General features: G+C 49.3%; 1 protein-coding gene across 7 annotated transcripts in view; it reads right to left on the bottom strand.

Moving 5' to 3' along the window:
* Positions 1-27936, bottom strand: part of EHBP1 (EH domain binding protein 1) — a 383927-nt gene that overhangs the window by 78854 nt on the left and 277137 nt on the right. For 3 of the 7 annotated variants that reach the window (XM_077315418.1, XM_077315441.1, XM_077315426.1), the window contains 2 exons: positions 21563-21710; positions 4527-4640 (listed from right to left, as the gene is read on the bottom strand). In XM_077315418.1, the coding sequence (XP_077171533.1) occupies positions 4527-4640; positions 21563-21710 (262 nt within the window). The remainder of the gene's footprint in view (positions 1-4526; positions 4641-21562; positions 21711-27936) is intronic. The other 4 variants (XM_077315449.1, XM_077315457.1, XM_077315434.1 and 1 more) reach the window with 3 other exon arrangements.

Here is a 27936-nt window from a genome sequence, read left to right as displayed (position 1 = left end):
TAGACTCATGAAAACCCCAGGTGCCCCGCTTAAACCGAATGGCATCACTTTAAATTCGAATTGTCCCAATTGACAGTTAAACGCTGTTTTCCACTCATCCCCCTCCCGGATGCGTACCCGGTAGTACGCCTCCCTTAGGTCCAGCTTAGTGAACAGAGTCCCTTTGCCCAGCCGGGCCAGCAAATCCGGGATCAGCGGGAGGGGGTAAGCGTTCCCCGCTGCGATGGCGTTGAGGCCCCGGTAGTCCTGGCACAGCCGTCGGGACCCATCCTTTTTCCGGACGAACAAGACTGGAGCTCCCATGGGACTGGAAGCGGGCCGGATGAAACCTCGGGCCAGATTTTTACCCAAAAACTCCCGGAGGTCCTTGAGCTCACCCTCACTCATCTTGTAGATGCGCCCTTTGGGTAGTACCGCCCCCTCTGGGATGTTGATAGCGCAGTCCGTGCGGCGGTGTGGGGGTAGCTCGTCCGCTTCCCGCTCGCTGAAAACGGCTGCGAGGTCTCGGTACTCTGGCGGGACCTCGGGCTCTGGTATCTCCTGCTGCGCCGCCGCCGCTCCCCTGGGACGCGCCGCCGTCCTCTTGTGGCTGGAGTTCTCGTGGGGGACCCGATGCCGTGCACCCACCGTCAAGTCGAACTTCAGGGTCCCCGCCCGCCAGTCCACCACGGGGTTGTGTTCCTTCAGCCAATCCAGGCCCAACACCGCCCGATATCCCGCTACGGGGACCTGGATCAGCCACCGCAGCTCTTGGTGGTCCCCTATGTGGATGGCGATAGGACCCACCTCCTCCCCGAAAGGTCCCCCCTGAATCGGGCTGCCGTCCATCTGGACGAAAACCAGGGGAACCTTCCGAATGCGCTTCGGTAGCCCCAAAGCCCGGGCTATCTGGGGGTGGACCATGCTGTGGTCGCATCCAGAGTCCAAAAGAGCCTCCCCCACCCAACTTAGTCCGTTCTCCGGGTTCCGGAGCTCTAAAATTACCACGTTCGGAGGTCGCGCCTCATGCTGTAGGGGTTTTCCCTCGCACCGCGGGACCTGCTGCCCGGCGCCGTCTACAGCAGGTCCTGGCCGTTTCCCGTCGCCTGGGCGCTTCCCGGTTCGTTGCGGAGGTCCTCCGCCCGGCGTGCCTGCTGGGGGCGTGTCGCACCTCCCCCCTGGGAGAGCCCGCGGTCCTCCCCCCCTTGCCATTGGCACGCTGCTGCGAAATGTCCTGACCCCCCGCATTTCAGGCACAGACCTTCCCGGCGTCTCCTTTCCCGCTCGGGGTTCGGGGGTCGTTTGGGGCGAGAGTTGTCGGGGCCCGGTCTCGGCGCCTCGGCTGACCCGCCTTTGGCCTCCCGGGGGGGTGCGGCGGCCCAACCCAGGCTGGCTTCCAGCTTGGCGACCACAAAACACCACCCCTCCAGTGTAGACAGATCTTCTTCCGTCCCCTTGATCACGGCCCATTCCCTAAGCTTCGGGTTAAGGCCCTCCCGGAAGTACTCGATTTGGGTCTCCTCGTTCCAGGAGAACACCTTGCCTGCTTCCCTCCGGAAAATGTCTATATAGTCCATAACCCCCCTAGTACCCTGTCGAAGTCCCTTGATCCGACTCTTTGCCTTGTCCTCAGCCTGGGGGTCCTGGAATCGTCGGCGGAGCGCGACCACGAAGTCCTGCAGGTCCCGAGTTGCCGGGTCGCCGCGCTCGGCCAACCCTAGGTACCACTGACCCGCCTTGCCCTGGAGACACGAGGCCACCCCCCAGACCAAGTCCTCGGAGTCCTCATACCGGTCTCCATACCTCCGGGCATGCGTCAGCGCGTGGAGGAGGAACTGCGGGAGGTCGTCCGGCGTCCCGTCGAAACGCGCCTTAAGCTCTGGGGGGGAACGTTTTGGAGAGTAGTCCGACCCCCTCCGGATCCGGGATTCTCGGCGTCCGCCGTCTCGTCCTGCTCCGCTCCACCGGCTACCAACTTGCCCAACGACGCCGTGCCGCTCCCTGCCTTGCACGTCGCTCCTGCGTTGGTCCGGCTCTTGCCGCCCCGTCGGCTCACCCGCTCCCCCGAGATCCTCTGCTGTCTCGCCTCTCCGCTGGCCGTCTCGCCTACTCGGGACTGAAAACTGCTCCGGGTCGGGGTCCGGGGCCCGCTCACCAGTGCCGGGCTCGTCCTCGTCGCTGGAGACGTCCTCACTCGACGCGATCCCCTCCGCCGTTGTATTACCAGTCCCTCCGGGCCCGGCCCGAGCTTGCTCACGGGCTTCAGCTGCCTGCAAGCGCCTGGCCAAGTCCGCCATGGCCCGCCGCAGGTCCTCTAGGGATTCCTCAGGTCCTACCGGGCGAAGCGCCTGCCTCAGCTGGGTGTCCCAGGTTGGGGCCAACCCCCCAGACCTCGGCGCGCTCCCCGCCGTGCTTGGGAACCCCATGGCCCGGCGCCTTCCCTTGGCCGCCGCTGCCGAGGGTCTCGGGGTCCCGGACAGCTGCTCCTGGCCCCCCGATTTTCGGAGGAAATCTCCCGGGGACATTAAACTCATGTTCCCGGGGTTCGTGGGGGTCGAGACCGCCCCGTTGCTTGAAAACGCCATCTCTGGATCCGTCCCGATAAGCGCTCGGATGCGATGCCGACCCTGGAGTTCGGTGGGAAGCTCTTACGATGACGGGGACCCGCTTGCTAACTGAAAAAACAGGGTGCCCCTTTGAAGAAAACGTCACGCCAGGCCTGGTGAACGATACAACAGGAACAAGCTTTATTTCAGCAACGTGGAGTCCGCTGGTATGGAGTAAGAGCTTCCACCGAACTCCAGGTGGAAGCTCCCTTTTATACAAAACCCACCTCCTTAGGCTGTATTGCTCCACCCAGTACTTGCGGAGGGAACATGCTGATACAATCATGACTCATGCACATATGCGAGGTTTTCCGGGGTTCCTGATGGCCCATTTTCCTGGAACAAAGGGCCATCTCCGGGCCCTTGTCAAAAGGTGGAGGGGGACATTGAGGTTCTTTAGCGGCCATTGCCACCTCAACGATCGGGTGGGGCGCCCAGCTGCCGGCTTGCCTATGATCACCATGCCCTACCTCCGTGATCGCGGGCGCCTCTGATGGCGGGGTTCGGTCCGGTTCCCCAGCCACCAAGGACCGAACCACGACAGGAGCTTGCCTCTTGGTGTTTTGCCTCAGCTGACTTCTGACAACTCCAGAGGGTTTGGGGCAAAGGAGATGTTCAGAGATGGATTGCTGGAGCCCTGAGTGGGGCTGACTCTGCCTCGCTCCTGAGATCTGATGGGGTTACACTGGTCATACTGGGAACAGGAAGACCACATGGGAGAGAGTAGTTACTTCCCTTGGAGAAAGGGGCAATGCCCCTTACCCACTCTCTGTCATTGGTGTGTGGAGGGGTGGGGGTGGGGGCTCCATTAGCCAAAGCAACATAAAAATAAATTGCCAAAGAGATTTTTTTTTGTACCCCGCTTTTTACTACCCAAAGTAGTCTCAAAGTCTACAATTGTTTACCCCTCCTCTCCTCATAACAGGCACCCTGCGAGGTAGGTGAGGCTGAGAGAGCTCTGAGAGAACGGTGTCTGGCCAATGGTCACCTAGCAGCCTTTATGTGAAGAACAAGAGATGGTTTTTATATCCTACTTTTCTCTGTCATAAGGCATTTCAAAGTGCTTTACAATTGCCTTGCCTTTCCTCTCCCCACAGCAAGCACCATTTGAAGTGAGGCTGAGAGAGCTCTGAGAGAACTGTGACTGCCCCAAGGTTACCCAGCTAGCTGCACGGGAAGGAGTGGAGAATCAAACCCGGTTGCCCAGAGTGGAAACGACCATTCTTAACCATGACACCAAGTTGGTCTATGGCAATGCAGTGGCCACGTTGATCATGTTTAATGTTTAAACTCCCTGAGGGGAGGGGCTGTGGCTCAATGGTGCACTAGAACACCAAAGGGTCCTGCAGCTGCTTAGCATGCAGAAGGTCCCAGGTTCAATCCCCGGCATCTTCAGCTGAAAAGACCAGGCAGGAGGGGAGGGGAAAGGCGTCTTCTTGAGGCCGTGCAGAGCGCCTGCCAGTCTGAGGAGCTTTAAGTGTTCAAGTGCCCATGGAGGAGATTTACTTCAAAGCCCCAGAGGGGGATCTGCCCACTGGTCATTTCCACGTGGTTTGTTCCATTGTATACCAAAAGTGGCTTGCGAAGAGTGCACTGAATTAGGTAGTTCTGAGGAGTGCTGGTGACAACAAATGACAATGGCGTTTTCAGTCTGCTAAATTCTAAACCACCACACAGCCAACTTGGGGTTCGGTCATCCAAAGGGAGTCCGGAGAAATGTTTTCCTGTGCCATTTCGGAGATATTGGGAACACACAGAGATTTAAAACCTTCTTGTGGGGCAATGCAATGAAACCCTCGATGAAAAACAAGCACAAGGACTTAGACGGTTCCGAGTAACCACAACACTGGACAAACACAGCGCAAAAAAACAAACCCAACAGTGACAATGCAAGTATGGTTAGTCATGCAAAAGACACGAGACAGCCATTAGCTGAATTACCATCAGAATCAAGGTCGTTTTCTAGGTTAGTATGTCGCTCCTCGTTGCTGGCAACAGAGCATTCGGGAATTTCTTCATTAGTAACTATCTCAGTATCACCATTCCCAGCCTCATCTGTGGGAACACGCAGTAATAAGGTTAGTGCTTTTGGTGTTGGCCATGCACCGCCACAATCAATACAATTAGTATTTCGACATATCAGCCGAGCACATTCGCCTGCACCGCAGAAAGGAAAAAGTCACTGCAATGCAGTAATTGGTTTATACTTTGAAAAAATCAAACCTCTTTCAGTTATGACTGTAACTATTGCCTACATTACAACAGAACCCAAAAGGCATCCTTGCAGGAACTCAGCGCAGGGCTTCCCAACGTGGTCGTGGCCGTCTCAGAGTCTGCCAACTGCTTTTAGGAAGAGGGCAGGACTACCAGTAGCTTCTGGCGGGCTGATCTTAAAGGTGTCCAGCTGAGCAGAGCTTCTGCCTGAAATGCTGAAGAGTTACTAGTATTTGTTCCCTGATATTTTAGCGTGGGTTTCGCCCCCTGTGGCACCCATTTTGTAGTTGTGCCCACTGGCCTACCACCCACTAGAGCAGGGGTTCTCCACCTTCCTAATGCCACGACCCTTTAATACAGCTCCTCATGTTGTGGGGACCCCCAAACATGAAATTAGGCAAGTGTTCTTTCACTGAAATTAAACCGAAACTGACCAATGGCGTGCAGATATCATTGTTCATGACTGGATATAAATTGGGTTTTTTCCGGGGTTTCTCAGTTCAGCTCTGCCTCTTGTCCCACCATGCCCACCTCATTCTTTTCTGCTGCTCCAGACAGACAAACGTTCTATCTCTATCTACCCCTCAAGGCTGTTGTGTAGATGGCGCCCCCCAGTCCAAGCTGCTTGCCCTGCGGCGACCCCTGTGAAAGGGTCGTTCGACTCCCAAAGGGGTCCTGACCCCCAGGCTGAGAACCACTGCACTAGAACACCAAAGGGTCCTGTAGGCTCAACAAGGCTGGGAACCCCTGCTTAAAGTCTAACTGCTTGATACAGTGGTTAAAAGCGGCGGGTTTAGATCTGGAGAGCTGGATTTGATTCCCGACTCCTCTGCATGCAGCCAGCTGGGTGACCTTGAGCTAATCACAGTCCTCACTGATCAGTTCTCTCAGAACCCACTTACCTGGGTTTGTTGTGAGGTGAGGAAGGAAAGACTGTAAGCCGTCTTGAGACTCCTTTGGGTAGTGAAAAGCAGAGTATAAAACCAACTCTTCCTCTTTATGAGCGTTTATCTCACGATATATTCGCTATTATCTTCTCACAGTGCTGCAAGACTGTTTACCTGTTACTACTTCCTATTGGCACACCTATTTCAGAAGTTCCTAAACCTGCTGAACTCCATTTTAATGCTTAGTCAGTGGGCTAATGACATCAAGCACTAATTGATGTTGTTGTTGTTAGGTGCGAAGTCATGTCCAATCCATCGCGACCCCATGGACAATGATCCTCCAGGCCTTCCTGTCCTCTACCATTCCCCGGAGTCCATTTAAATTTGCACCTACTGCTTCAGTGACTCCATCCAGCCACCTCATTCTCTGTCATCCCCTTCTTCTTTTGCCCTCAATCACTGCCAGCATTAGGCTCTTCTCCACGGAGTCCTTCCTTCTCATTAGGTGGCCAAAGTATTTGAGTTTCATCTTCAGGATCTGGCCTTCTAAAGAGCAGTCAGGGTTGATCTCCTCTAGGACTGACCGGTTTGTTCGCCTTGCAGTCCAAGGGACTCGCAAGAGTCTTCTCCAGCACCAGAGTTCAAAAGCCTCAATTCTTTGTCGCTTGGCCTTTCTTATGGTCCAACTTTCGCAGCCATACATTGCAACTGGGAAGACCATAGCCTTGACTAGACGCACTTTAGTTGGCAGGGTGATGTCTCTGCTTTTTAGGATGCTGTCTAGATTTGCCATAGCTTTCCTCCCCAGGAGCAAGCGTCTTTTAATTTCGTTGCTGCAGTCCCCATCTGCAGTGATCTTGGAGCCCAGGAAAATAAAATCTGTCACTATCTCCATTTCTTCCCCATCTATTTGCCAGGAATTGAGAGGGCCGGATGCCATGATTTTCGTTTTCCTGATGTTGAGCTTCAAGCCAACTTTTGCACTCTCCTCCTTCACCTGCATCAACAGGCTCTTTAGTTCCTCTTCACTTTCTGCCATTAATTGATAGGGCTGAAGTAAAAGTGCATAAGTTATGGGTGTGCTGAAAAATAAACGTTTGACAAAACTTATCCCTATAGTTCATAATAGCAGAAGAGGAGCCCTGCTGGGTCAGGCCAGGGAAGGTCCATCGTGTCCAGCCTCCTTCTCACCCAGGGGCCAGCCAGTTTCTCCGGAGGGCCAGCCACGGGGCAGAGAGGCCAAAGCCTTGCTCTGATGTTGCCTCCTGTCTCCGGCATTCAGAGGCTGACTGCTTCTGATTGTGGAGGCTCCCTTTAGTCACCTGCACTAGTAGCCTGTCTAATCCCCATTTAATAAAAGCACAGGACAAGCGTTCTTTTATGGAGTACAATGGCCACCACGCTGGCTTCCGTTCAATCAAACTTGAGGAAGGAGAATTCTAAAGCAAGTTGGGGGGAAAGAAATGCTCAGCATATGGTGTTCTCAAGCCTCAGTCTCTGTGTCTTAAAAGGCAGGAGCCCGGAAGGAGCAGAGAGAGGAGAAACAGGCAGACCCAGCAGTTAGGACAGAGCTCTGAAAAGAAGGGAGCTCCCCGAGTCCTCCTCAGGCCTTCACAAAGGGCGCCTCAGGATGAAGAGGCAGCTTGGAAATAAAGTTGGCTAAAGGCGAACTTTGCCAACTTGCTTGGCAGACAGTGAAGACAATAATAAAAATTAAACATTGTTTCAAGGGCTCCCATGAAGCCTCTCCTTCTGTCCACCCAATAATCCCTTTTCTCTCAAGGCAGTCTCCCACTCGGTCTTTCTCTCACCCTGGAGGAACTGCTTTTTCTTTCCATTTCCTACCTTTGAACTTGTGAGAATCTTTCCTTGACCTTCTAATCCTCACTTGTGCCTTCTGCATCTTTCCTTCCTTCGGCCTGAGAAGACTCTTGAACCTCATTCTCTTTCAGGAGGTCTGGGCCACCCATATTTCTTTAGTGCTCTTGGTTAAACAAACACCTTATTTTACTGTTATTAATTTTACTGTTGTTAATCTAATGGAAAAATAAAAAATACTGTTTTTCTCTTTTCCCTTTAACATCTCAGCCTTTTCTGCTTTACTCATAAATACTCATTGGAAAGGATAACCTATTTCATACTTTTCTTGCAGCAGAACACAATAAAGAATTTGGGGAAGCAGAACTGACGACTGGGCATTAAGAAGTAAGCACCCCTCCTAGAGAGCCTCTAATGGCGCAGAGTGGTAAGGCAGCAGAAATGCTGTCTGAAGCTGTCTGCCCATGAGGCTGGGAGTTCAATCCCAGCAGCCAGCTCAGGGTTGACTCAGCCTTCCATCCTTCCAAGGTCGGTAAAACGAGGACCCAGCTTGCTTGCTGGGGGGTAAACGGTAATGACTGGGGAAGGCACTGGCAAACCACCCCGTATTGAGTCTGCCATGAAAACGCTGGAGGGCGTCACCCCAAGGGTCAGACATGACTCAGTGCTTGCACAAGGGGGGATACCTTTACCTTTACCTTTACCCCTGCTAGAGCTGTGGGAAAGAGAAGTCAGAATTCCTTCTCCTGTGAACTATGCTTCTGTCAGGTTACCAGAATGTGTTCAGTTACCAGTGCTCTCCTCTCCATCCATCAGGAGGCAGGTCCTTCAGAAATAAGATGGCAGCTTCTTCTTCCTTCAGTGGATCCAGTTGCTACTGATAGAAGACTTGTGTCCCTGGTGCCTGGGACTCAGAGCCAAAATTGATGGAACCCACACATAAAACAAGTCCCAGCAGACCAAGTGTTACTCCTGGGTCTGATGAACAAACGGGCAATTCACAGCTAAACTACTGCCCAGTCTCGCACTTAGCGTTTCTGGGGGAAATGGTAGAAAGGGCTGCCATGGGCCAAATACCGGCATTCCTGGATGAGCCTTCAGTCCCAGATCCATCCCAGTCAGGTTTCCAGCCTGGCCATGGGATAGACACAGCGCTGTTTGCCCTGATGGATGACCTCCGTTGCCAGCTGGACCAGGTGGGTCAGTGCTGCTTGTACTACTCATCCTCACAGAAGTGTTTGACTTGGTCAATCATGAGTTCTTATCTCGCCGCCTCACCACTGCTGGAAGATGGGGGACTGTTCTTCAATGGCTGATCTCCTTTCTCCGGGGTCATGGACAGAGCGTGGCAACTGGAGAGAGACAAGCTAACTGCTGCTGACTCACATGCAGAGTTCCACAGGGGGCAGTCCTCTCTTCAATTTTATTTAACATCTTTATGCACCCTCTTGCCCAGCTGGTGCGGATGTTCGGACTTGGGTGCCATCGATATGCAGATGACACCCAGCTCTTCCTCCTGATGAATAGCCACCTGGATTCACCCCCAGAAACCTCAGCCAGATGCTTGGAAGCTGTGGCTCAAACAGAGCCGTCTAAGCTCAACCCTTCAAAGATGGAGGTCCTATGGCTAGATAGAAAGGATCCAAGCAAGGAAGTGTGACTACCCAATCTGGGTGGAGTGCAACTGTCAGTGAGTCACTCTGCCAAAAAATCGATGTGATCCTAGATGTCTCCCTCTCTATGGAGGCACAGGTCACAAGAGTATCGCGGCTGGCGTTCTTCTACCTGCACCAAGCCAAACTACTAGCATTCTACTTGGCCCTACAGTGATCCAGGCAATGGTAACCTCTATACTGGACTTCTGCAACTCGCTCTATGCAGGCCTACTCTTATCCCTGATCTGGAAACTGCAACTGATCCAGAACGTAGCAGCCAGGGTTCTCATGGGAACACCTTGGAGGGCCCACATCCAGCCTGTACTCCAACAGCTGCAATGGTTACCAGTTGAACACCAGATTAAATTTAAGGTCCTGGTGGTTGAGGTCCAGTATACTGTGCTTGGCCAACACCAACCAGTTAATGATTGCTGGCCTCAAAGATGCATGTTTGGACTCAGCCAGGGCCAGGTCATTCTTTGTCCGGGCCCCTATCTGGTGGAAGGAGCTCCCAGAAGAGAGCTCCTGTTGGAGCTACCACAGTTCCGCAGAGCCTGCAAAATGGAGCTCATCCGCCAGGCATTTGGTTGAGGCCGGTGACAAGACCTATTGGGCTCCCAGAATCCCCTCCCATCCAGATACACTCACTCTACAGGGACGTTACTACAGGGATGTTACTGTGAGTAAGCTTTCTGGTGTCATTATTATGTTGACGATGCCGCATTGTTAATGACTCAATTATCTAACTATGTTGTATTGCATTATATAATTTGTGCTCTCTGTAAATCTTCCTGAGCCGGGAGGGAGGGTGGTATATAAATCTAAATAAATAAATACAAGAATAAAGAAATGTCCATGCAGAAACCCAGATGACCAAGAGGGGAAATGTTGGGTTGGATCCAGCGATTCAAAAAGGCAAGGATCATTCCTCACCCTCTAGAGCAGGGGTAGTCAAACTACGGCCCTCCAGATGTCCATGGACTACAGTTCCCATGAGCCCCTGCCAGCGCTGGCAGGGGCTCATGGGAATTGTAGTCCATGGACATCTGGAGGGCCGCAGTTTGACTACCCCTGCTCTAGACCATGGGGAAGTGTACTCCATGAGTCATCCTGAGCTAACGCCATCATATATTTTTTCTTTTCTTTTATCGGATGAGGAACAGGAAAGCAAACTTGCATGCATCTTTGATGAAAGAACACAAAGTATTCTGCTCCAATTAGTTTTACTCACTACTTTTGCATGTGACCCTTTGTTCCTAGCACTCCACTCAGGGTCCCTGCTAAGGGCATTGCACTCTTCCACAGCACGTGAGAATGTCTACCTGTCAATCCGACTGCCCCTAGAAACCACATGAAACAACAAGGACACCTCCCCTCCGAGACAGTAAAAGCCAACAAGCAGGTGGGCTGGAGGTTGAGACAGACTCTCCCCCAGGCAGCCCTGAACACCCCTCTCATTCAAACAAGGGACATGTGAAGCAGAAGCAAAGAGGTCACTGAGGGTAATGCTGAGGAAAGAATAGGATTGAACCATATCCTAGCAAGGGCATAGGATTGTAGGACTAGGAGAGGGGACCTGAAATACATGGGCTGTCATGCCCGTGTTGTCTGCACCTCCTGGTGAGCTGTCAGAGGATGCTCCAGAGCAGTGGTCCCCAACCTGCGGTCCGTGGCCCGGGCCGCAGTTCCCTCTCCCCGCCCCCCCCCCCCAGTAAAAAACTTCCCAGGCCGCAAGCTTGCGGCTCGGGAAGCTTCTTACTGCGGGAGGGGGGGGGAGAGGGAATCAGGGCCGCACAGCGCATCGCGTTGATCCAGGCGCACTACCCAGACCAAGCATACCCCTCGCACTGCCTACAGACCTTGCCACCAAGGCTCAGATTGAGAATGAGAGCCAGCCTGAATCCTTCAAAAGATGGGGCCAGCCAGGCTCCCACCCAGCCCTACCTGTCAGCACCCTCCAGGTCGAAAGGGAAGATCCTGTTCAGACCGGAGGACTTGCTGGAGCGGCATTGAAGGCGCCACTGCATAAAGCCGCCTCGAGCCTTCGGGGAGAGGCGGGGTATAAATATAAATATAACAATAACAATAACAACAACAACAACAACAACAACAATAATAATAATAATAATAAATCTGCCATCTGCCAGATGATCGGCTTGGCTTTCAGTCCTGACGGGACGTTGTTGAGGCTCCTTCCTCAGACAAGGACTAGGCCCAGCTGCAAGTCCTTTGGCTTCCCTGCCCACTCAAAGGGTACTTAAGGAGAGGTTTGGGGCAAGCCTCTCCATGGGTGCAATGCATGTGTTCCCCGCCCATCTGCCTAGACATCCGGTGTTCCTGGTCACTGTGGCAAGGCTCTGCTGGTTTGATCCTGGGTTCTGACTTCAACGTGACTTTAGGACAGTGGTCCCCAACCACCGGGCCGCGGCTCCCTCTCCCTGCCCCCCCCGTGAGAAACCTCCCAGGCCGCAAGCAAATCGGCCGCCAAAGTTCTTTTTGTAGGAGGGGGGGAGAGGGAAGCAGGGCCGCCTGCGCAAACGCGCATGCGCATTTGTGGCCACGCATGGTGCAAACGCGCATGCGTGGTCATGCATGTGCAGCATGCGTGGCCCCCGGATCGCCTTCCCCCCACCGGATCGCCCTCCCCCCTTTCTAAGGCTGCAGACCACTGCTTCAGGACACAGCTGAAGGCAGTTTTATTTAGGACTATGTTTGCGTAAAGCAGTCCTACAATGTGATTTTAAATTTTGGTTTTCTGTATTTTTATATGATCTATTTTTTGCATTTTAATAGGCTGCCTTGAGCCTAATAAAGGAAGAAAGGCAATTAATAAATGTTCAACTCAGGCTTTCTCAACCAGGGTTTTGTGAAGCTCTGGAGTTTCCTGACAGCCCTGGAAGGGTTTCCTGAATGGGTGGGACTCCATTAATTTTATAATGTATTTTAAAAATGTGTTAAACATTTATTGGGTGATATGACCATATATAAATAAATAATAACATAGCTTGTAGCACAGCCCATTCATTTGCCGCTCACTGAAAACCTGTGCGATTCTTCGTTACTCCAAGGAAAGTTAACCTTCTTTAGAAAAGTTTCTTTTTTAGAGCATAGCAAGATAATATATGTAAAGTATGATTTGAACTGGCTTTATAGAACACTAGCAAACACATATAGGGGCAGATACCACTTCAAGAGCCTCTTGTGGCGCAGAGTGGTAAGGCAGCCGCCTGAAAACTTTGCCCATGAGGCTGGGAGTTCAATCCCAGCAGCCGGCTCAAGGTTGACTCAGCCTTCCATCCTTCCGAGGTCGGTAAAATGAGTATCCAGCTTGCTGGGGGGTAAACGGTAATAACTGGGGAAGGCACTGGCAAACCACCCTGTATTGAGTCTGCCATGAAACGCTAGAGGGCGTCACCCCAAGGGTCAGACATGACTCGGTGCTTGCACAGGGGATACCTTTACCTTTACCTTACCACTTCAAGGAAGTCACAACATCTTGATAATCTATGGCAAGATTTTCGTCTAGGAAATTCCGCAGCTCGGGTTTTACAAGACTTGTAACCCACCACGAGCCGGCTTTGGGAGTGGCAGGGAATAAATCGAAAATAATAATAATAATAATAATAATAATAATAATAATAATAATTATTATTATTATTATTATTATTATTATTTCCCATGGACTCATAGAATAAATCTTGGCCTTGGGTAGGGGCTCTCGAGGTTTTAATTCAATCACATAATCAGTTTTCCGTTGACGGGGAATTTGTCATGCTCCTGTTCCTCGAACCCGTCACGTAAGTCCCAACAATCATCAGGGAGAGAGGCCCATTCTTCTTGTCCTCTCCCCGCATACACAATCTCGTCTGACTTCCCCCACTCACAAGGCGGGACTGCAGCTTGACAGTGTTGCTGGCAGCCCGGGGCGTTGAATGTTAAGACCTCTGCCTTCCACGGCACATTGGTGTCATGTTTCCAGAGCCAATCCAACCTCAAGACCCGAGGCCAATACCTGCTGAATTCTTTTCCAATGTTCCTCAATGTCCAGGTTAAGGAGCACTGAGCGGTGGGAGGCCGCCCCACCTTTAGAGAAATGCTCATCCATCTGCGCACATTGAATTTATGAGGCTCCGTGTACACCCACAGTCTAGGATTCCTTGCACCCCCACATCAGTCTTTGGATCAGATGCAGTCAACAGAACCAACAGAAGGGGGATGGGGCTTACTGATCGGCCACCCCTTGAACAGACCTGCCGGGGGGGGGCTCTCTGACAGCAGGTCAGCCCCATTTCCCGCTGGCTTGCAGGGTGGCGTCTCTTCCTTCTTGGAGTCCCGGGAGGATGCGGGTATCAGGTCTCAACTAGCGGAGTTAGCAAAACAGTTTTCCTTGGAGCCTTGCTGCCTTGGTTGGGAGCCGCCATGCTTTTTGTCACTCACTGCTGGGGCTGGGAACTTGAGAGCAGATGTTTTCTTGTCTTTCTTGGCTGGGCAATCTGCCAGGAAATGGCCCCTATCTCCACAACCAACACCCAGGCCTTTCTTGCGGTGCCGAATCTGATTGGTTCCGTCTACTATCGGGGTCTCGGTCATCCATAGGGGTCCCAAGTGCTTCATGGCTCTCTCACCAGCGTCTCGTGCTTCAGCCACCTCTAATATATGAAAGCAAGACTCAACTTCACCCGCTAGTCGAATCCATCCCAGCAGAGTAGTCAGATTAGCTTGCCAAGCACTGGTGCAGTAGATGCTTACAGGCACCTGAACTCCACTAAGTAACGGGGCACCGTTTTTGTCCCTAAGGCTCCATAGCTGCTCCCGGGACACATCCATTTTTAAGGGGTCTTTGAAATGGGCAAGGAACGCTTGCATGAAGAAATCATAGTCAGGTGCTTCGATGTACCAGTCAGCCGCCACCTACTCAAGGAAAGTACCCACATGGCGTACTTTTGCCACCCCATCTGCAATCAGGTGGCCCAGTCTTTCATATATGATTGCAGTGGACCAGAAAAAAGATGACAACTTGTCGGGGAGCAATTGGACAGGGCTGAAGCTTTCTCGATTCCTGGGGCTCCTCCGGGATTTGAAAAATGGCTTCCATGCAGGATCTCGTTTGTGGGCTCCACTGCAACCCTCAGCATTGCTGGGCCTGATCCAGTAGCTGCTGTTCCTGACATTCCCTCTCTGGTTGCTGCCATCGAGGTTCGAGGGGCATGGCTCAGGTTCATGCAGTGTCGGCAGGATTGTGTACCCCAGACCAGTGGTCCCCAACCTGCGGGCCGCGGCCCGGTGCCGGGCCGCAAAGGCCATGGCACCGGGCCACGGCTCCTTCTCCCCGCCCCGCCCCCGCAGTAAAAAACTTCCCAGGCCGCAAGCTTGCGGCCCGGGAAGCTTCTTACTGCGGGAGGCGGGGAGAGGGAATCAGGGCCGGGCCGCGCCTGTGCGGGCCACGCCCGCTCGGCCCGATCCGTGGGCGCGGCCCGTGGGCGCGGCCCGACCCGTGGGTGCGGCCCGGGCGCGGCTCGCGGGCGCGGCTCGGGTGCGGCCCGATCTGCGGGCGCGGCGTGGGCGCGGCCCGATCTGCGGGCGTGGCCCGCACGGGCGCGGTCCGCGGGGGCGCGGCCCGATGCCCTGCCGGTCCCCAGCCTCGGAAAGGTTGGGGACCACTGCCCCAGACCTCTCAGGAACCTTCATCCAGCCTCCTCCACTGTTTCCTGCTTCCACGAGTAGAATGCTACCAGTAATTCCATCACTGCCTCTAGCCCCTTCCTCATTCCCACGACCTCGTGACCCATCACCATCTCCACATTGGGGCAACTATGTGCTCCTGCGCCAGTCCATGCCCAGGGTCAACATAACGAGAAAGGTAGGGGCCTGTTTGATTCAGTGTCAGCGTTAGGGTCGAGGTAGCGCTCCATGTTCGCATTTCAGAGGTGTCCGACTCCATCTCGATCTCCATGGCACGAACATTGTTTGAGGAATCTTCCCCGCAGCCGGTTGCTGCCTTGCCATTTCGATCATCTGAAGCTCTGTCATCCATCAACATGTTGGTAGAACTGACAGGATGCTTCAGAAGGTGAAGTGAGTTCTAACTAACTGTAGGGTTTTTCGTTACTCCAAGAAAAGTAAACCTTCCTTAGAAAAATGTCTTTATTAGAGCATAGCAAGATACTACACATAAGGCATAGAGCTGGTTTTACGGAACACTAGCAAACAAATATAGAGGCCAGGGGAGGTGCCCCTTCCTGGGAACACAAAGCAGATACCACTTCAAGGAACAGCTTGATAATCTATGGGTGCGAAAGCGAAGGGGAGACCAAATGGCTATGGGGAGGAAGGTGAGGAAAGCTAGGGCACCTGGAGACTTCAAATGGATTTTGTCCTTGGATGTCAGCTACACTCAGATACGGCAAAGCATAAAATCAGAGCAAGACTATAATCTACTAAATCATGGCAGAAACAATTGGGGGGTTCTGACAAAACCAAGCCTAAGACACAGGAGATCACCGTTAATGTTCAACCATCCCATAGAAGTCCACAGTTTTCATGTTTGTGGTGAGAAATGGAATAAATTAAGACAGCAAGGCTGTCATAAGCACGCTCCCTTTTCTTGTTCTGAGCTGACAGGAATTTAGCTGCAAACATCATGAGGACATGAAATACGGGCAGGCAGACCTGACTATTCAGCCTTGTTATTTGGAATTGGCTTATCCACTTTATTGAGATTTCTTCCTAAACAGCCTCAAACAACAAAAGTAAAACAAAAATCAGAGAAAACACTTTGATGAGTGAGCAGCTGACATTCGGTAGCTCCAAGCAAGAAGCTCGACAGCTGCTGCTGCTTTATAAAAAAACGTTTACAATATTTGAGAGGCTGCAAGTGGTTCCCTCTCCTGAGGCCTACAATGTTAAGAAAAAGAAAAAGAGACAGGCGAGAAGAGGATCCCAGGAAACTCTAATCCGGCAGCAGCACCTAACAAACCAATGAGGCTCCTGGGGGGCAAGCCATCGAGTCAAGAGCTCTTGTTGGTCTCCAAGGTGCTGGTGGCCTCGAATCTAGTCATTCTACTGAGGATCAACCTGGCTACCTTCTGAAACGACCTCCAGGGGAAAAGAATGGTTCTAAGATGCAATCCAGTCAGCACCAACGACACAGCTTAGAGAACAAAATAAACAGCTCTCTGAAGTGTTTGCCCACAAGTGTTTGCCCACCTTCAGTACGATCAAGGACTTCTATTAACTGGGGCTCAAGAGAGCCAAACATGGCATCCCTCTGGCTGAGAAAGTAGGGCGGACATAATTCAAATAAATAACAACAGTTACAGCAATGCAGAGGAAAAGTTGACAAAAGATGCCCACCTCCTTTCAAGTTTAACCCATTTTCCAAAAGCAGACAGAGTCCATTCAGAAGGTGGTTTGTGATGGGCGGGCACCTTGCTGCCATGCCTCCTTCCCTCTTCCCCTCCCATGCTGAGGAAGGGCCTGATTTCAGAAGTCTTCAGAGTGACTCTAATTTGTTAGGATGCTGAAATGTGCGCGCCTATATGAGCCTTTCTCAACTTTTCTTTTTATCATTGAGAAACCCCTGAAACATTCTTCAGGCTTCAAGAAATCCCAGAAGTGCCACAACTATGCAGAATATGGTTGGGAAACATAGAGGTGGACACGCCCACCCAGAGCCCCTCCCCTTCCTACCTCTTCCAGGGCCATCATTGGCCATTTGGGAGGGAGGTTGACATGACTATATATGGTCATATCACCTGATAACTGTTTAACACATTTCAAAAATATATTAAAAATGAATGAACTCCCACCCATTCAGGAAACCCTTCCAGGGCCATCAACAAACCCCGGGGTGTCAGGAAACCCTGGCTGAGAATGCCTGGTCTGGACAAATCAGAGTGTGTTTCTTCCACACAAACTGGGCTTCTGTACCACAGCTGAATGCTATTTGCTGGTGGTGGACAGTGCTGCCAAGCTGCAACTGAGTTCTGATGACCCTGTAGGTAGGGGCTTGAAAGCAATAGACGGTCAGAGATGGTTTGCCATTGCCTGCCTCCCCATCATGACCGTGGTATTCTGTGGAGGTCTTCCGTCCCAGTACTAAGAAGACTGAGCTAACCTGGGTCACTCAGGTAAAGCCTATTTAAACTTCCCATTTGTGGGGAAGAAACAAATCCCTAATTGTCTAGGCACCTGTGTTCAGATACAATAATAATACTGACTTCTGTCCCAAGCTAGGAAGTCATGACCCAACCCTTGCTTGTTCCCTACATCCAAATAGAGGGCCCTGTGTCCACATGACGATGTCCCGTTTTTCAGATTTTGATTAAATAAGCTGCTCTTTGAGGAAAGCTACAGTCAGAGGTCTTGCATCAAGGTCCACGTTCGAGCCTCTGGGTAACAAAGCAATCCAACTGCCTTCTGGTGCAATGGGGCAAAAATGCCATTTAAGGGGGCTTGAGGGGTATTGGTGGAGACAAGGAGAAAGCTTCAGGTGGCACACAAACGGTTCAGGCAGAGAGAAAAGCCAGTACCTGAACCAACACCTGCTTGTGAAAGAAACTGGAGGAAGTCTTGAAGATTAAGCAAGCCCAATGTGTGGGAGTAAGATGCACTTTGAGATAAGGTGGTCTTCTCTGGGGGTTTTAAAACTCAAACTTTAAAAGCAGAAAGTTTAAATCCACCTGATTTCCAGAACTTTGGCATTTTCCTCTTGCAGTGGCATGAGGGGCAACATGAGTTGAAGAAGCAAAGAGCCTGCGGCAGGGCTCTGCTTACCGGGCGAAAGATGTCCAATTGACCTGTCTTGGTCAAAGCCTATGGTTGGAAGAGACGATTCACAATGCTGCAGTTAGACAGTTTCACAGGGCCTCAGGGTGGGGAAAAGGCTATCTGGTGCAACCCAGGAGACTGCCAAAGCAGACACGGAAGGGAAGTAAGACACGGAATACTTTGATAAAGGGCAGTTCCACACATGAGGCTGAAGCAATGTCAGGTTTGCTGCCCACCGTTCACGAAAGCAAAGTGTGACTCTCTGATAAGGGTTTATCTGCGTGGGACACTTGCTTGCCAACTTGTGTTTGGTGCCTTTTCACTGTATAATTCCAGGTTTATATCATTTTAAATGTCCCTTTAAAAATGTAGACTTCAATCTTACACAGCGTGAATGCAGCGGTGCTCCCTAAATGGTAAACTCTTTTCCTTCCTTTTCCTTCAGCAGATGTCCAGTGGCGGTAGAGGAAAGTGCCTTCAAGTTACTCCTGACTTCAGAGGTGATTTACCATGACCTGCCTCTAGGTCATGACCATGGTATTCGTTGGTGGTCTCCCACCTGGGTACTAATCAGGGCTGAACCTGCTTAGCTTAGCTTCCAAGGCTTTAATATCAGGCAAGCCTGGGCCACCCAGGTCAGGCTATCTTGATCTGATCAGATCTCAGAAGCTAAGCAGGGCCAGTCCTGGTTAGTCTTTGGATAGGAGACCATAAAGGAAGTCCAGGGTCATTATGGCAAGAGCAAGTCACCACTCTTGTCTTGCAAACTCTATGGAGATGTCATAAGTCCGTTGCAACTTGACCGTATTCACACAGTAGTTGTCTATGTCCTTTGAGCTGGCACCCTTGAGGGGCAGTGAACTCTCTGGGACATGATGGGGTTCAAAATGAGGGGAGGGCTGGAGCAAGAAGGGAATATCAGCAAAACTGTCCGTCCCTTTCCATGAGTGGAAGAACCTGCCACAAATGCAAAGACCTTTTAGGATCCAAGACATAATGGTTGTAACCAATAAAAAATGGAGATCAATGAAGATTCTTTTCATGCACAGTTAATTACTGGCATTCTTGGAAAGACTGGAAACAAACAAACCAGTTATTTTTCTCACTTCAGAAGAAAGGTGATGAACAGAGCACCTTAATGAGGAATGCACAACCCATACAGTGAGAGGGAGAGAGAGAGAGAGGAAAGAGGCTACAAGACTTCTTGTGCTCATGCCAATTGTCTTCGGGAGTGCTTAATAAATCCACTGAAGGCAAAGATGAGTCCAGAGGGGGGAAAACACAACAGAATCTTATTCACTTATTCAGTCATTTAACTAGGGGCATAAAATGGCAGATTGAAAGATCATATAGCCAGCAACCCTTTTTCTTCTGTCAAATTCTGTGAAAAATTAAATGCGGAGAGAAGAGCAGGAAAAAGAAAATTGCACAGAGAATGACAAAATGAACGAACAAAACCAAAGTGAAAAATGTCAAGAGACGAGGTAAGTTATCAGAGTTCACAGTGTCCAACCCGTTGAAACGTGCATCACTTGAATGGGGGGTTTGTTACATCCATTGTAAACTGTACTGATATTTATTTATTTATAATTACACGAAGTCAACGTCTGGTACAGAGCATTTAATTAAGGTTCTTTTTAAAAAAGCAATCCATAGCAACTCTTGTTCCTAATAGTAAAGTGTATACCCATATATATGTGTACACCTGTTTGTAAAGAGAAGCCACTTTGCTGCTGAAACCTCAGGACACTACCTAGATAAATGCGGATTTAAATCACAAAATCAGCTTCACGTGTGCTGAATGTAACATGAGAATTAGTCAGTGCATGCATAGAGAAAATCAAAGAGTACACGGATTGTATGCAGGAGCACCAAACTATGGGAAATGGGCTTAAAAGCAGACCCTTATGACAAGAACCGCCTGCCTGCCTGGCAGAACTGAGGGCCCTCAAAGTGGTGCTGCTGACACATTTTCTGGTGGCCACTTTTAGAAAGTAGGTGTGGCCAGATCGATCTTTTGCTCCGTAGGACTTCTGGATGTTGTTGACAGTTCAAAATGTTAAAATACTTTTATTATTATTATTATTATTATTATTATTATTATTATTATTATTATTATTATTATTATTATTATTATTATTATTATTTCAATGGCTTGTGGCTGGTTACAGTGTCTTAAAACCCCATTAAAACTCCCATTAAAAGACTTACAACCATCACAACCTGGAGGCGCAATAACAACAAATTTTGTGACCTCCATTTCCTGGCCATGCCCACCATGGTGTGTCAGAATCCCAAAGGTGTCTGCAGGCTTAAAAGGGTTGGGGATCCATCTTACAGCCAAGCATTCCAGCAGACGACCCGCTCCAATTCCACAGGCTGATGCCACATTGCAATTTTACTGAGAGGTTCAGGCCGCTTCCCCCAAATTACAGAGGAAACGGTTAGGATGTTTAAGCATGCCAAAGTAGCAATTTGCTGGCTGCCTGGGCCCCCGGGACATTCACTTGGCCTTGGCCAGGGCCAGCGCCTTCTTGTCCCTGGCCCCAATCTTGTGGAATGAGCTCCTAGAAGAGCTAAGGGCCCTGACGGAGCTCGCTGGTTCAGCAGGGCCTGCAAGACGGAGCTCTCCCACCAGGTTGAGGCCACGGCAGTGACCGGGAATGACATCTGTGAATCCCTGTCTATATGTATGACCTGCCCTGGATGGACAGGATTATAGGAACATCCACGCTGATCCGGCTGGAACAGTTACTGGGCTGAAGAAATCATGCTGTCATCTTTCTCTTGGTGCTATTCTTAGTTTTGTATAATTAAGGGTTTTTATGAGGTTTTCTGCTCTGCTTTTACTGGTTTTATTGCTCATCCACTGTAACCTGCCACCCCCCCTTGAACCTTCACAGAATCAGCCTCTCTGTCAGATGGCTCTTCAGCCTCTGTTTAAAAATTGTGTCAGTGCTTGGCTCTTGTGGCCCTTTCTTGTATGCCCAGGAAAATGGCGATTGCCACTTCAGGAGGTTAATTTCTTCCAGGCCAGGGATTCTGGTATTTTTTTTGCGGGGGGGGGGGCATTATCTGGGGTCTCTGTGGGTGGGCAGGTAGTTGAGAATTTCCTGCATTCTGCAGCGGGTTGGACTAGATGACTCTGGTGGCTCCTTCCAACAGTATGATTGTATGATTATATTTATTTTATTTATTACCTACTGAGCTGGTTGGTTCTGCTGCACAGACCATGGCTTGAAAAAAACCAGCCCTCTGAAGAGCCAGCTTTGCCCAGGGAAGGCACAATTGCCCTTGCAAACAAAATGGGCTACATAGCCAACAAGTGTGTGATTCCTGCCGGCCTGAACACGTAGTTCTTAAACAGCTCGGATTCCCCTGGTTCCATGCAAAGGCAAATAGTTCAAGATATAACTAACATATAGATTCACAGTTGTATTCAAGTTGTAAGGAAAATCACTTTTATGACTCTGTGAAATTAAGAGGTATTGCATATATCTACAGAGGAGCGGTCTTGGTCAACAAAAATGACCTGGAAGACCATTTTGAAGTCTGAATAAAAGCAACTTCCAAAGAAAGTCTTCCCTGGGCTTCTGGGTTGCCATAGGAATAAGATACCAGTTCCTTAACTCACCTCCAGATGCCTTTGACCTTTCTTTCAACTTTTCTGCAGCCATTTCACTGTAGCTAGGAAGTTCTGACATCTTCACTCCAGATCGAGCTTCTGCTATTAGCTGACGAGCTCTCTCTCTCAGCTGCCGACGCCGCTCTTCATCTTGCTGCTAAGATATATTGAACAGTTGCCAACTCAGTAATTGACAGAAATGCAATTTCATTCTCAATCTGATCATCATGATAGTAACTGGTTTACAGCCTGGTGCTTGGCCCACGTTATAAATAGGAAGCTCCATATCAGCAGGGTGTCAACAACACACTCTCTGCTGTCATCCAGAACACGGTCTCCCCCCCCCCCCAATAATTATTGTATTAAACTGTTTTAAAATATATATATTCCGAGTGAATAGCTATGTACTAATGCAGGCGGGGGGGGGGGGAGATGATGTAGAAAGACACATTACAAATGGAAAGAATTATACTCATTGCACAGTGCCGGAGGTTCACTGACTTGAAGGGTCATTCTGATGCAAAATGGAAATATACCACACTGATTTGAAAAAAAAATCTACTGATTTAAGCAAAGAAAAAAAACCCTATCCTTTCTAAGACACTTTCTAATTTTAAAATGGTTTTCTTTTGGAATAGCTACTGAACACAAAAACAAAAAAATGACCTTTAGCAGGTCTTCTCAGATCTGCTCTATGGAGCTTACTCCCAGGAAGTGTGCTTAGGTTTGCACCATTAGTGCGCACACTACCTGTCTGTAATAAAGAGAGTGTTCCAAAGAGCCTACCTCTGACGTTAAACCACAAGGAACTGGCTAATACTCCTGGGCTAGAAACCATTTTTGTCCTCCATGCAGGAAAGATGGAATTAGAAAATGAACCACAGAGGCTGCTGCAGTTGACACGGAAATGTGCAAATGTTGATGTTCTTCTTGAAGTGGAATAAACAGATGCCATTTCTCAGAGAGCTGCAGTTAGATGTAAGAAACTATTTTGCCAAGCATTTTCTCATGCTGCTGCTCTAATGCGTGGTAAAAATGATCTCGAACATTTGGCAGAATGATATGGGAAGTTCATATCAATGGCCATCCTGGAACAGCTTTGCTGTGCTCTCAGGAGACAAACGGGATCTTATCACATTTCCATTGCCAATAAGGACTAAAATGTGCGGTACAACACAGGAAAATGATTGGGACTCATGGAGACAACCATCTTACCCTAGTAAGTTAGCACTAATTGGCAGCTATATTCCAAGATGGTAACAGTTCCCCAGAAAGAGCCGTTTCCTGACTTATGCCCCCCCCCCCCCCCCGGGAAGCCATAAACTGAAAGTCCAGTGTCATCTTGAAGACAAACAAAGTTTATTTCAGTCTAAACTTTATTGAGTCAGCTTATTCTGGAATAAACTTTGTCAGGGGCCACTAGATTTTTATTTGGGTGCCACACACTAATATGGTGCCCCCTCTGACATCCAAGCTCTGTTATTTCATTTCATTTCATGACGATCTCCCATAAGGTTATGAGATCTTGAATCTAACTTTAAACCAACAAGACTAATACACACTTACTAGCAAATAAGATCTAGTTTTCACACAAAGGACAGAGTGGTAAAGAGGAACATTTGATTGACCTTGTGGATCTGGGGAGGCTGAAAGTGTGGACTGCGTCCTCCTTTGCTGATGGTTATATTCTGAGGCTTGCAATAAGATAATTACCCCTTCGTTGGATAATCATCTCTCAAACTTGGGAAATACCAGGCGGTTACTGGAAGACAGAGACCCAAAATGCACAGTGCTGGTAGTGAAGGTGCTTGCCACAGCCTGTAAAACCTGCCAACTGATACTGACTTCAGGGCGAATGTAAGAATCTTAACACAGCCCGTGGCGCCGCGGGTGCCACGGACTAAATAAAAGGATAAGGGCTTGGGAGGTGGGATGTGTCCGTGATGAGGAAGGGTGCGATTGGCCCCTTCCTCTGGACAGACTACTGGAGGGACCAATCGGCAGGCACAAAGCGCCTGCCGATTGGTCCCTCCGAGTCCCCGCTGGAGCAATTGCTCCTTTGCCCGCGGCCTGACGCGGCGAGAGGGAGCCCCTGGCAGCCCCCAAGGGAGCCCCCGGCAGTTGCGCAGAGCGCGACTCCCGGGGGCTCCCATTCCTAGCGCCCGCTGTATTTTACATACAGCGGGCTTGATTACTAGTTATATAATATTATACTTACTTTATGATTTTATTCTTTTAACCACAGGTTGCTATATCTAACACTATAACTTAAACTTATGATCTCTGGATTTTATGACTCGCTGCTCTTTGACCATATATTTTTGACTTTGACAGTACCGTTTGATTGAGTGGCACCACTTCATGTAACTGTATGCTTTCCTTTAGCTAGGAAATTAGATAACAGTAAAAATAATGATAGTCTGTATCAGCCCTTTTCAACCTTTGGACTGCGGAGGAACACTTGAAAACATTTTCAGGCTTCAAGGAACCCCGGAAGTGGTGCCAGGCCCCTTCAGAGAGGTGGGCGTGGAAGGAAGGTGCAAGAGGCGGCCAATCGATCTCTGACCTTTTCCACCGTGGAGAAAGAGCCTAGCCTTATAAAGCAACAGGGGAACAGGGCTCCAGTGAGGTCTAGTGATGTCAGCGTGCAAACCCAGGGCTCCCCAGAACCCTGGTCTATATTATCTCGTTTTCTATATGTCGAAACTGGGGAAAGTGAGATGAACGGGACGTTCCATCATGTGGTCCCTCTCTGCAGCCTGAAATAGTACAGTCCAGACACGATGTTTCCATTGTTTTGACTTTTTGTGAGAACTGTACCTATATATTTTATTCAATGACAGATACACTGAAATACATGGATTCTTAAATACCTAGTTATGTTGGTTTTAAGGCAACACTGGAGAGAGAAGGTCATGAAATTACAGGACATTTAGCTTGCTGGTTGGCAATTGCCTATAGGCTGGATATATGTTTTTAATTCCTATAGCTGGTTTTAAAAATTGTGCACAATAAAAGTAATGTTTTAAGAACAATACATTCAACCTTTGTAGGTTCTAACTGTTGCCAGTTGGGTTTTTATGGCTGCAGTCCTAGTTCTCCCCCCCCCCCTTTTTTTTTGGTTTTTTAAAGTAACTGAGAATTATTAAGCATGCAGTACAACCCTACTGAGGAATCATAGTGTGGCCTTCCTGAGGGGAGTCCTGCCTCACCAACCTTTGGTAATTTTTGGATATTATTAGGTGTGGGGCAATGGCAGTCTGATAGGCCAAATGCACGCAGACTTTCAACAATGCCCAACCAAGCCCCTTGCTTTGAAGTAGCTTAGCAGTTAGGGCCTTTCGAGGATTCGTAATACATTGTGTTTGATGTCACCACCGCACAAGCAAAGCACGCTGAAGTCTTCTGACGCTACCAAAGGTTTTGTTATGCTGACACAGCTGGGCAAGCTCTAAGGCTGCCAACCGCTACTTGGGACCTGGAAATACCCTGACATTTCAAATGATTTATACCCCCAGAAGAGCTCTACGCTCCGCCACTTCCAACTGGCTGCAGACCCCTGGCCCCAAAGAGGCACTTCGGACCTCAACAAGGGCCAGGGCCTTTTCAGTCCTGGCCCCCACCTGGCGGAATGAGCTCCCTGAAGAGATCAGGGCCCTTCTGGAACTTCCACAATTCCGCAGGGCCTGCAAAAAGGAGCTCTTCCACCAGGCATTTGCTTGAAGCTGACTGACTCATAACATCTACAGGTCCCCCGCCCCGGCCTGAGAGGTTGAACTTACCAAGGGAGTCAAAGTTATTGTTGTTGGAATACTGTTCTAGTTGGTATGTTATTGTTGTTATATTCTTATATTGTTCTATTGATATTGTTCTATGTAAATGTCCCAAAATGTTTTATGTAAACCGCCCCGAGCCGTAGGGAAGGGTAGAATAAACAAACAAACAAACAAACAAATCTTCAGACTCAAGAGGTCAGTTTCCCTGGAGAAAAGAGCTGCCTTGGAGTGGGGAGCCTATGGCATTGTACCCTGCTGAAGTTTCTACCCAGGATCCACCCTCAGATCTCCAGGAATTTCCCAATTTGAAGCTGGCAACCTTACCAAGCTATCTTTAGAAAGGGAGACAGACAATGAAGGCACTACGGTTGCCATGTCCGCCCTGGCTACTGGTGGGGGATGGATTTGGGGGAGGAGCCTGGGGAGGACAGGGACCTTCAGAGTCCACCCTCCAAGACATCCATTTCCTCCTGAGGAACTGATCTCTTTAGTCTGCAGATGAGGCTGGCATCCCTAGGAGGAAAGACTTGTTCCAAACCTTCCGAGCATTTTGGGTAGAATGTCTGTGACCAGGCATCTCTGTTGTGATTTCAGAGGGCAGAATGTCCCTATGGTTCCTTCTTAGCTGTTGCTCCACTCTTTGTTTCCTCCAAGCAACCAAAGGCTTCCCAATTACTCCCATAAACAGAAAGGCAAATGGAATGGGCCAAGAGGACAGCTGCACTGCTATTTTGGGGCTACAACAAGAGAGATGTTCACGCTCCAATTTAAAGAAGCCATGGGCAGGCCATGTAAAGTCAGGGGAGAGCAACCAGAGAAGTCTTACTGCTTACAAGAAGCAGCCAAAGAGCAGTAGGAGAATGTGTGAATCGTGCACAGAAATGATAGTTTTGGTTCCATCCTAAAATATCTGCAAATGACCTTAACTACATGGAACACATCTTGTTTTGGGCTGCACAAAGAGTGCTTGGGAGTTAATTTTCTCACAAAGAACAGAGAGATGCCAAATTACCCGCACCTGGAACTGCTTGCTGAAGAGTCCTATTTCCTATAAGCACAAGCAATCATTAATAAAACAAGCCCAAAATACTAATTAGGTACATTTTGCCTATTTCCATGTAAATTGTTTGTTTGTAGCTATTTACTCCTCATTGTCCCGGGCACAATAGGAAAAATGCAAATGAACGCCTCAGAATGCAGCCCTAATGGGACTTCCTTTCTGTTTATAACCATTAGCCCAGAGGTGTGCTGTAATTCAATCCTCAAGCAGCGAGATTTAGCCTCATTAACAGCTTGCATGGGCAGGTTACAACTCATAAAATCCTACAGTAAACAAAGTATATGGACACAGCACAGTACCTTGAGCCTGACTGACAGAATTCTGCTTCCCTATCAGATTGCCTCGATTTACTTTCCGACTAATGTCCTAACACTAGAGAGACAATTTTGCCTGGGCCTGGGAGCTTTCCAGCAGGGCTGCATATTAGATTTGTTTACTTTCTCACCCCCCAAAGGCACGCTGAAGAACGGTCCCATCAAATATATATCTATTTGTTAAGGCACTCCGTAGATTAAAACCCGCAAAGTGTTTGCCTCTGTTGTCAGCTACGAAGGATTCAGCGCCATTTAAAGCCACGCAATTGATGTAGAGACCTGTTTTACGGCAATCATTAATATCTGGAAATATATGTTACGACCTGGAGCTCAGTTCGAAACAACGTTTTAAAACTTCTATCAAAGAACCCCAAAACCGCACACTTTTATATGGCAGAAGGTCTACTTAATTCGAAGTGATATAGACTTAAGGTTGGCAGATAGGATGACATTTAATTGCAAGGAAATCTCTTATGTTTCCAAATCACTAGATCAGGCAGCCTCTTTACCATTGTGATGACCCTAAAACTTCCCCATGCAACAATGTTATAAAGGGACGTCTTAATATGGCAGACATATCTGATGAACTCCTTGTAGACTTCACATTCCTATTCCTGAGCAAAACTGATATTTGAGCCTCTTGTGGCACAGTGGTAAGGCAGCCGACATGCAGTCTGAAGCTCTGCCCATGAGGCTGGGAGTTCGATCCCAGCAGCCGGCTCAGGATTGACTCAGCCTTCCATCCTTCCGAGGTCGCTGGCATTCGCTGGCAGGGGCTCGTGGGAATTGTAGTCCATGGACATCTGGAGGGCCGCAGTTTGACTACCCCTGCTCTAGGCCAAACCTCACCGGTGGACATCTACCAGGGCAATGGCAACGGTTGTTGGAAGGGTTGAGGGATGGCATGGAGGATGCTGATTGCTGATTGCTGCCGCCAGTTCTGATTGTGTTGGGGTTTCTATCTGTTTTTATGTAAACTGCCATGAGCCGGCTGGGCTGAGAATGAAAGTCTATAAATACAATAATTAACAAATAAATAAATAAAATGTATAAGTCTCTTTTGTTTACAATTTGAAAGGGAAAGCCCTGTTACACTTCCTAAAGAAAAATCTTGCAACGTGGAAAAGGAACAAATATTTTTTATATGACATAAATTAGCAGTGCAATCCCATGCAGGGCTGCTCCAGTCAATTGCTATTGAAGTATATAAAACACTAACTTGGAAATGGGACT

The sequence above is a fragment of the Paroedura picta genome, chromosome 1 (genome assembly GCF_049243985.1).
Source record: "Paroedura picta isolate Pp20150507F chromosome 1, Ppicta_v3.0, whole genome shotgun sequence".
Lineage (NCBI taxonomy): Eukaryota > Metazoa > Chordata > Lepidosauria > Squamata > Gekkonidae > Paroedura > Paroedura picta.
Note: the sequence above shows the minus strand (reverse complement) of the source record. Positions and strands in the feature narration are given on the sequence as shown.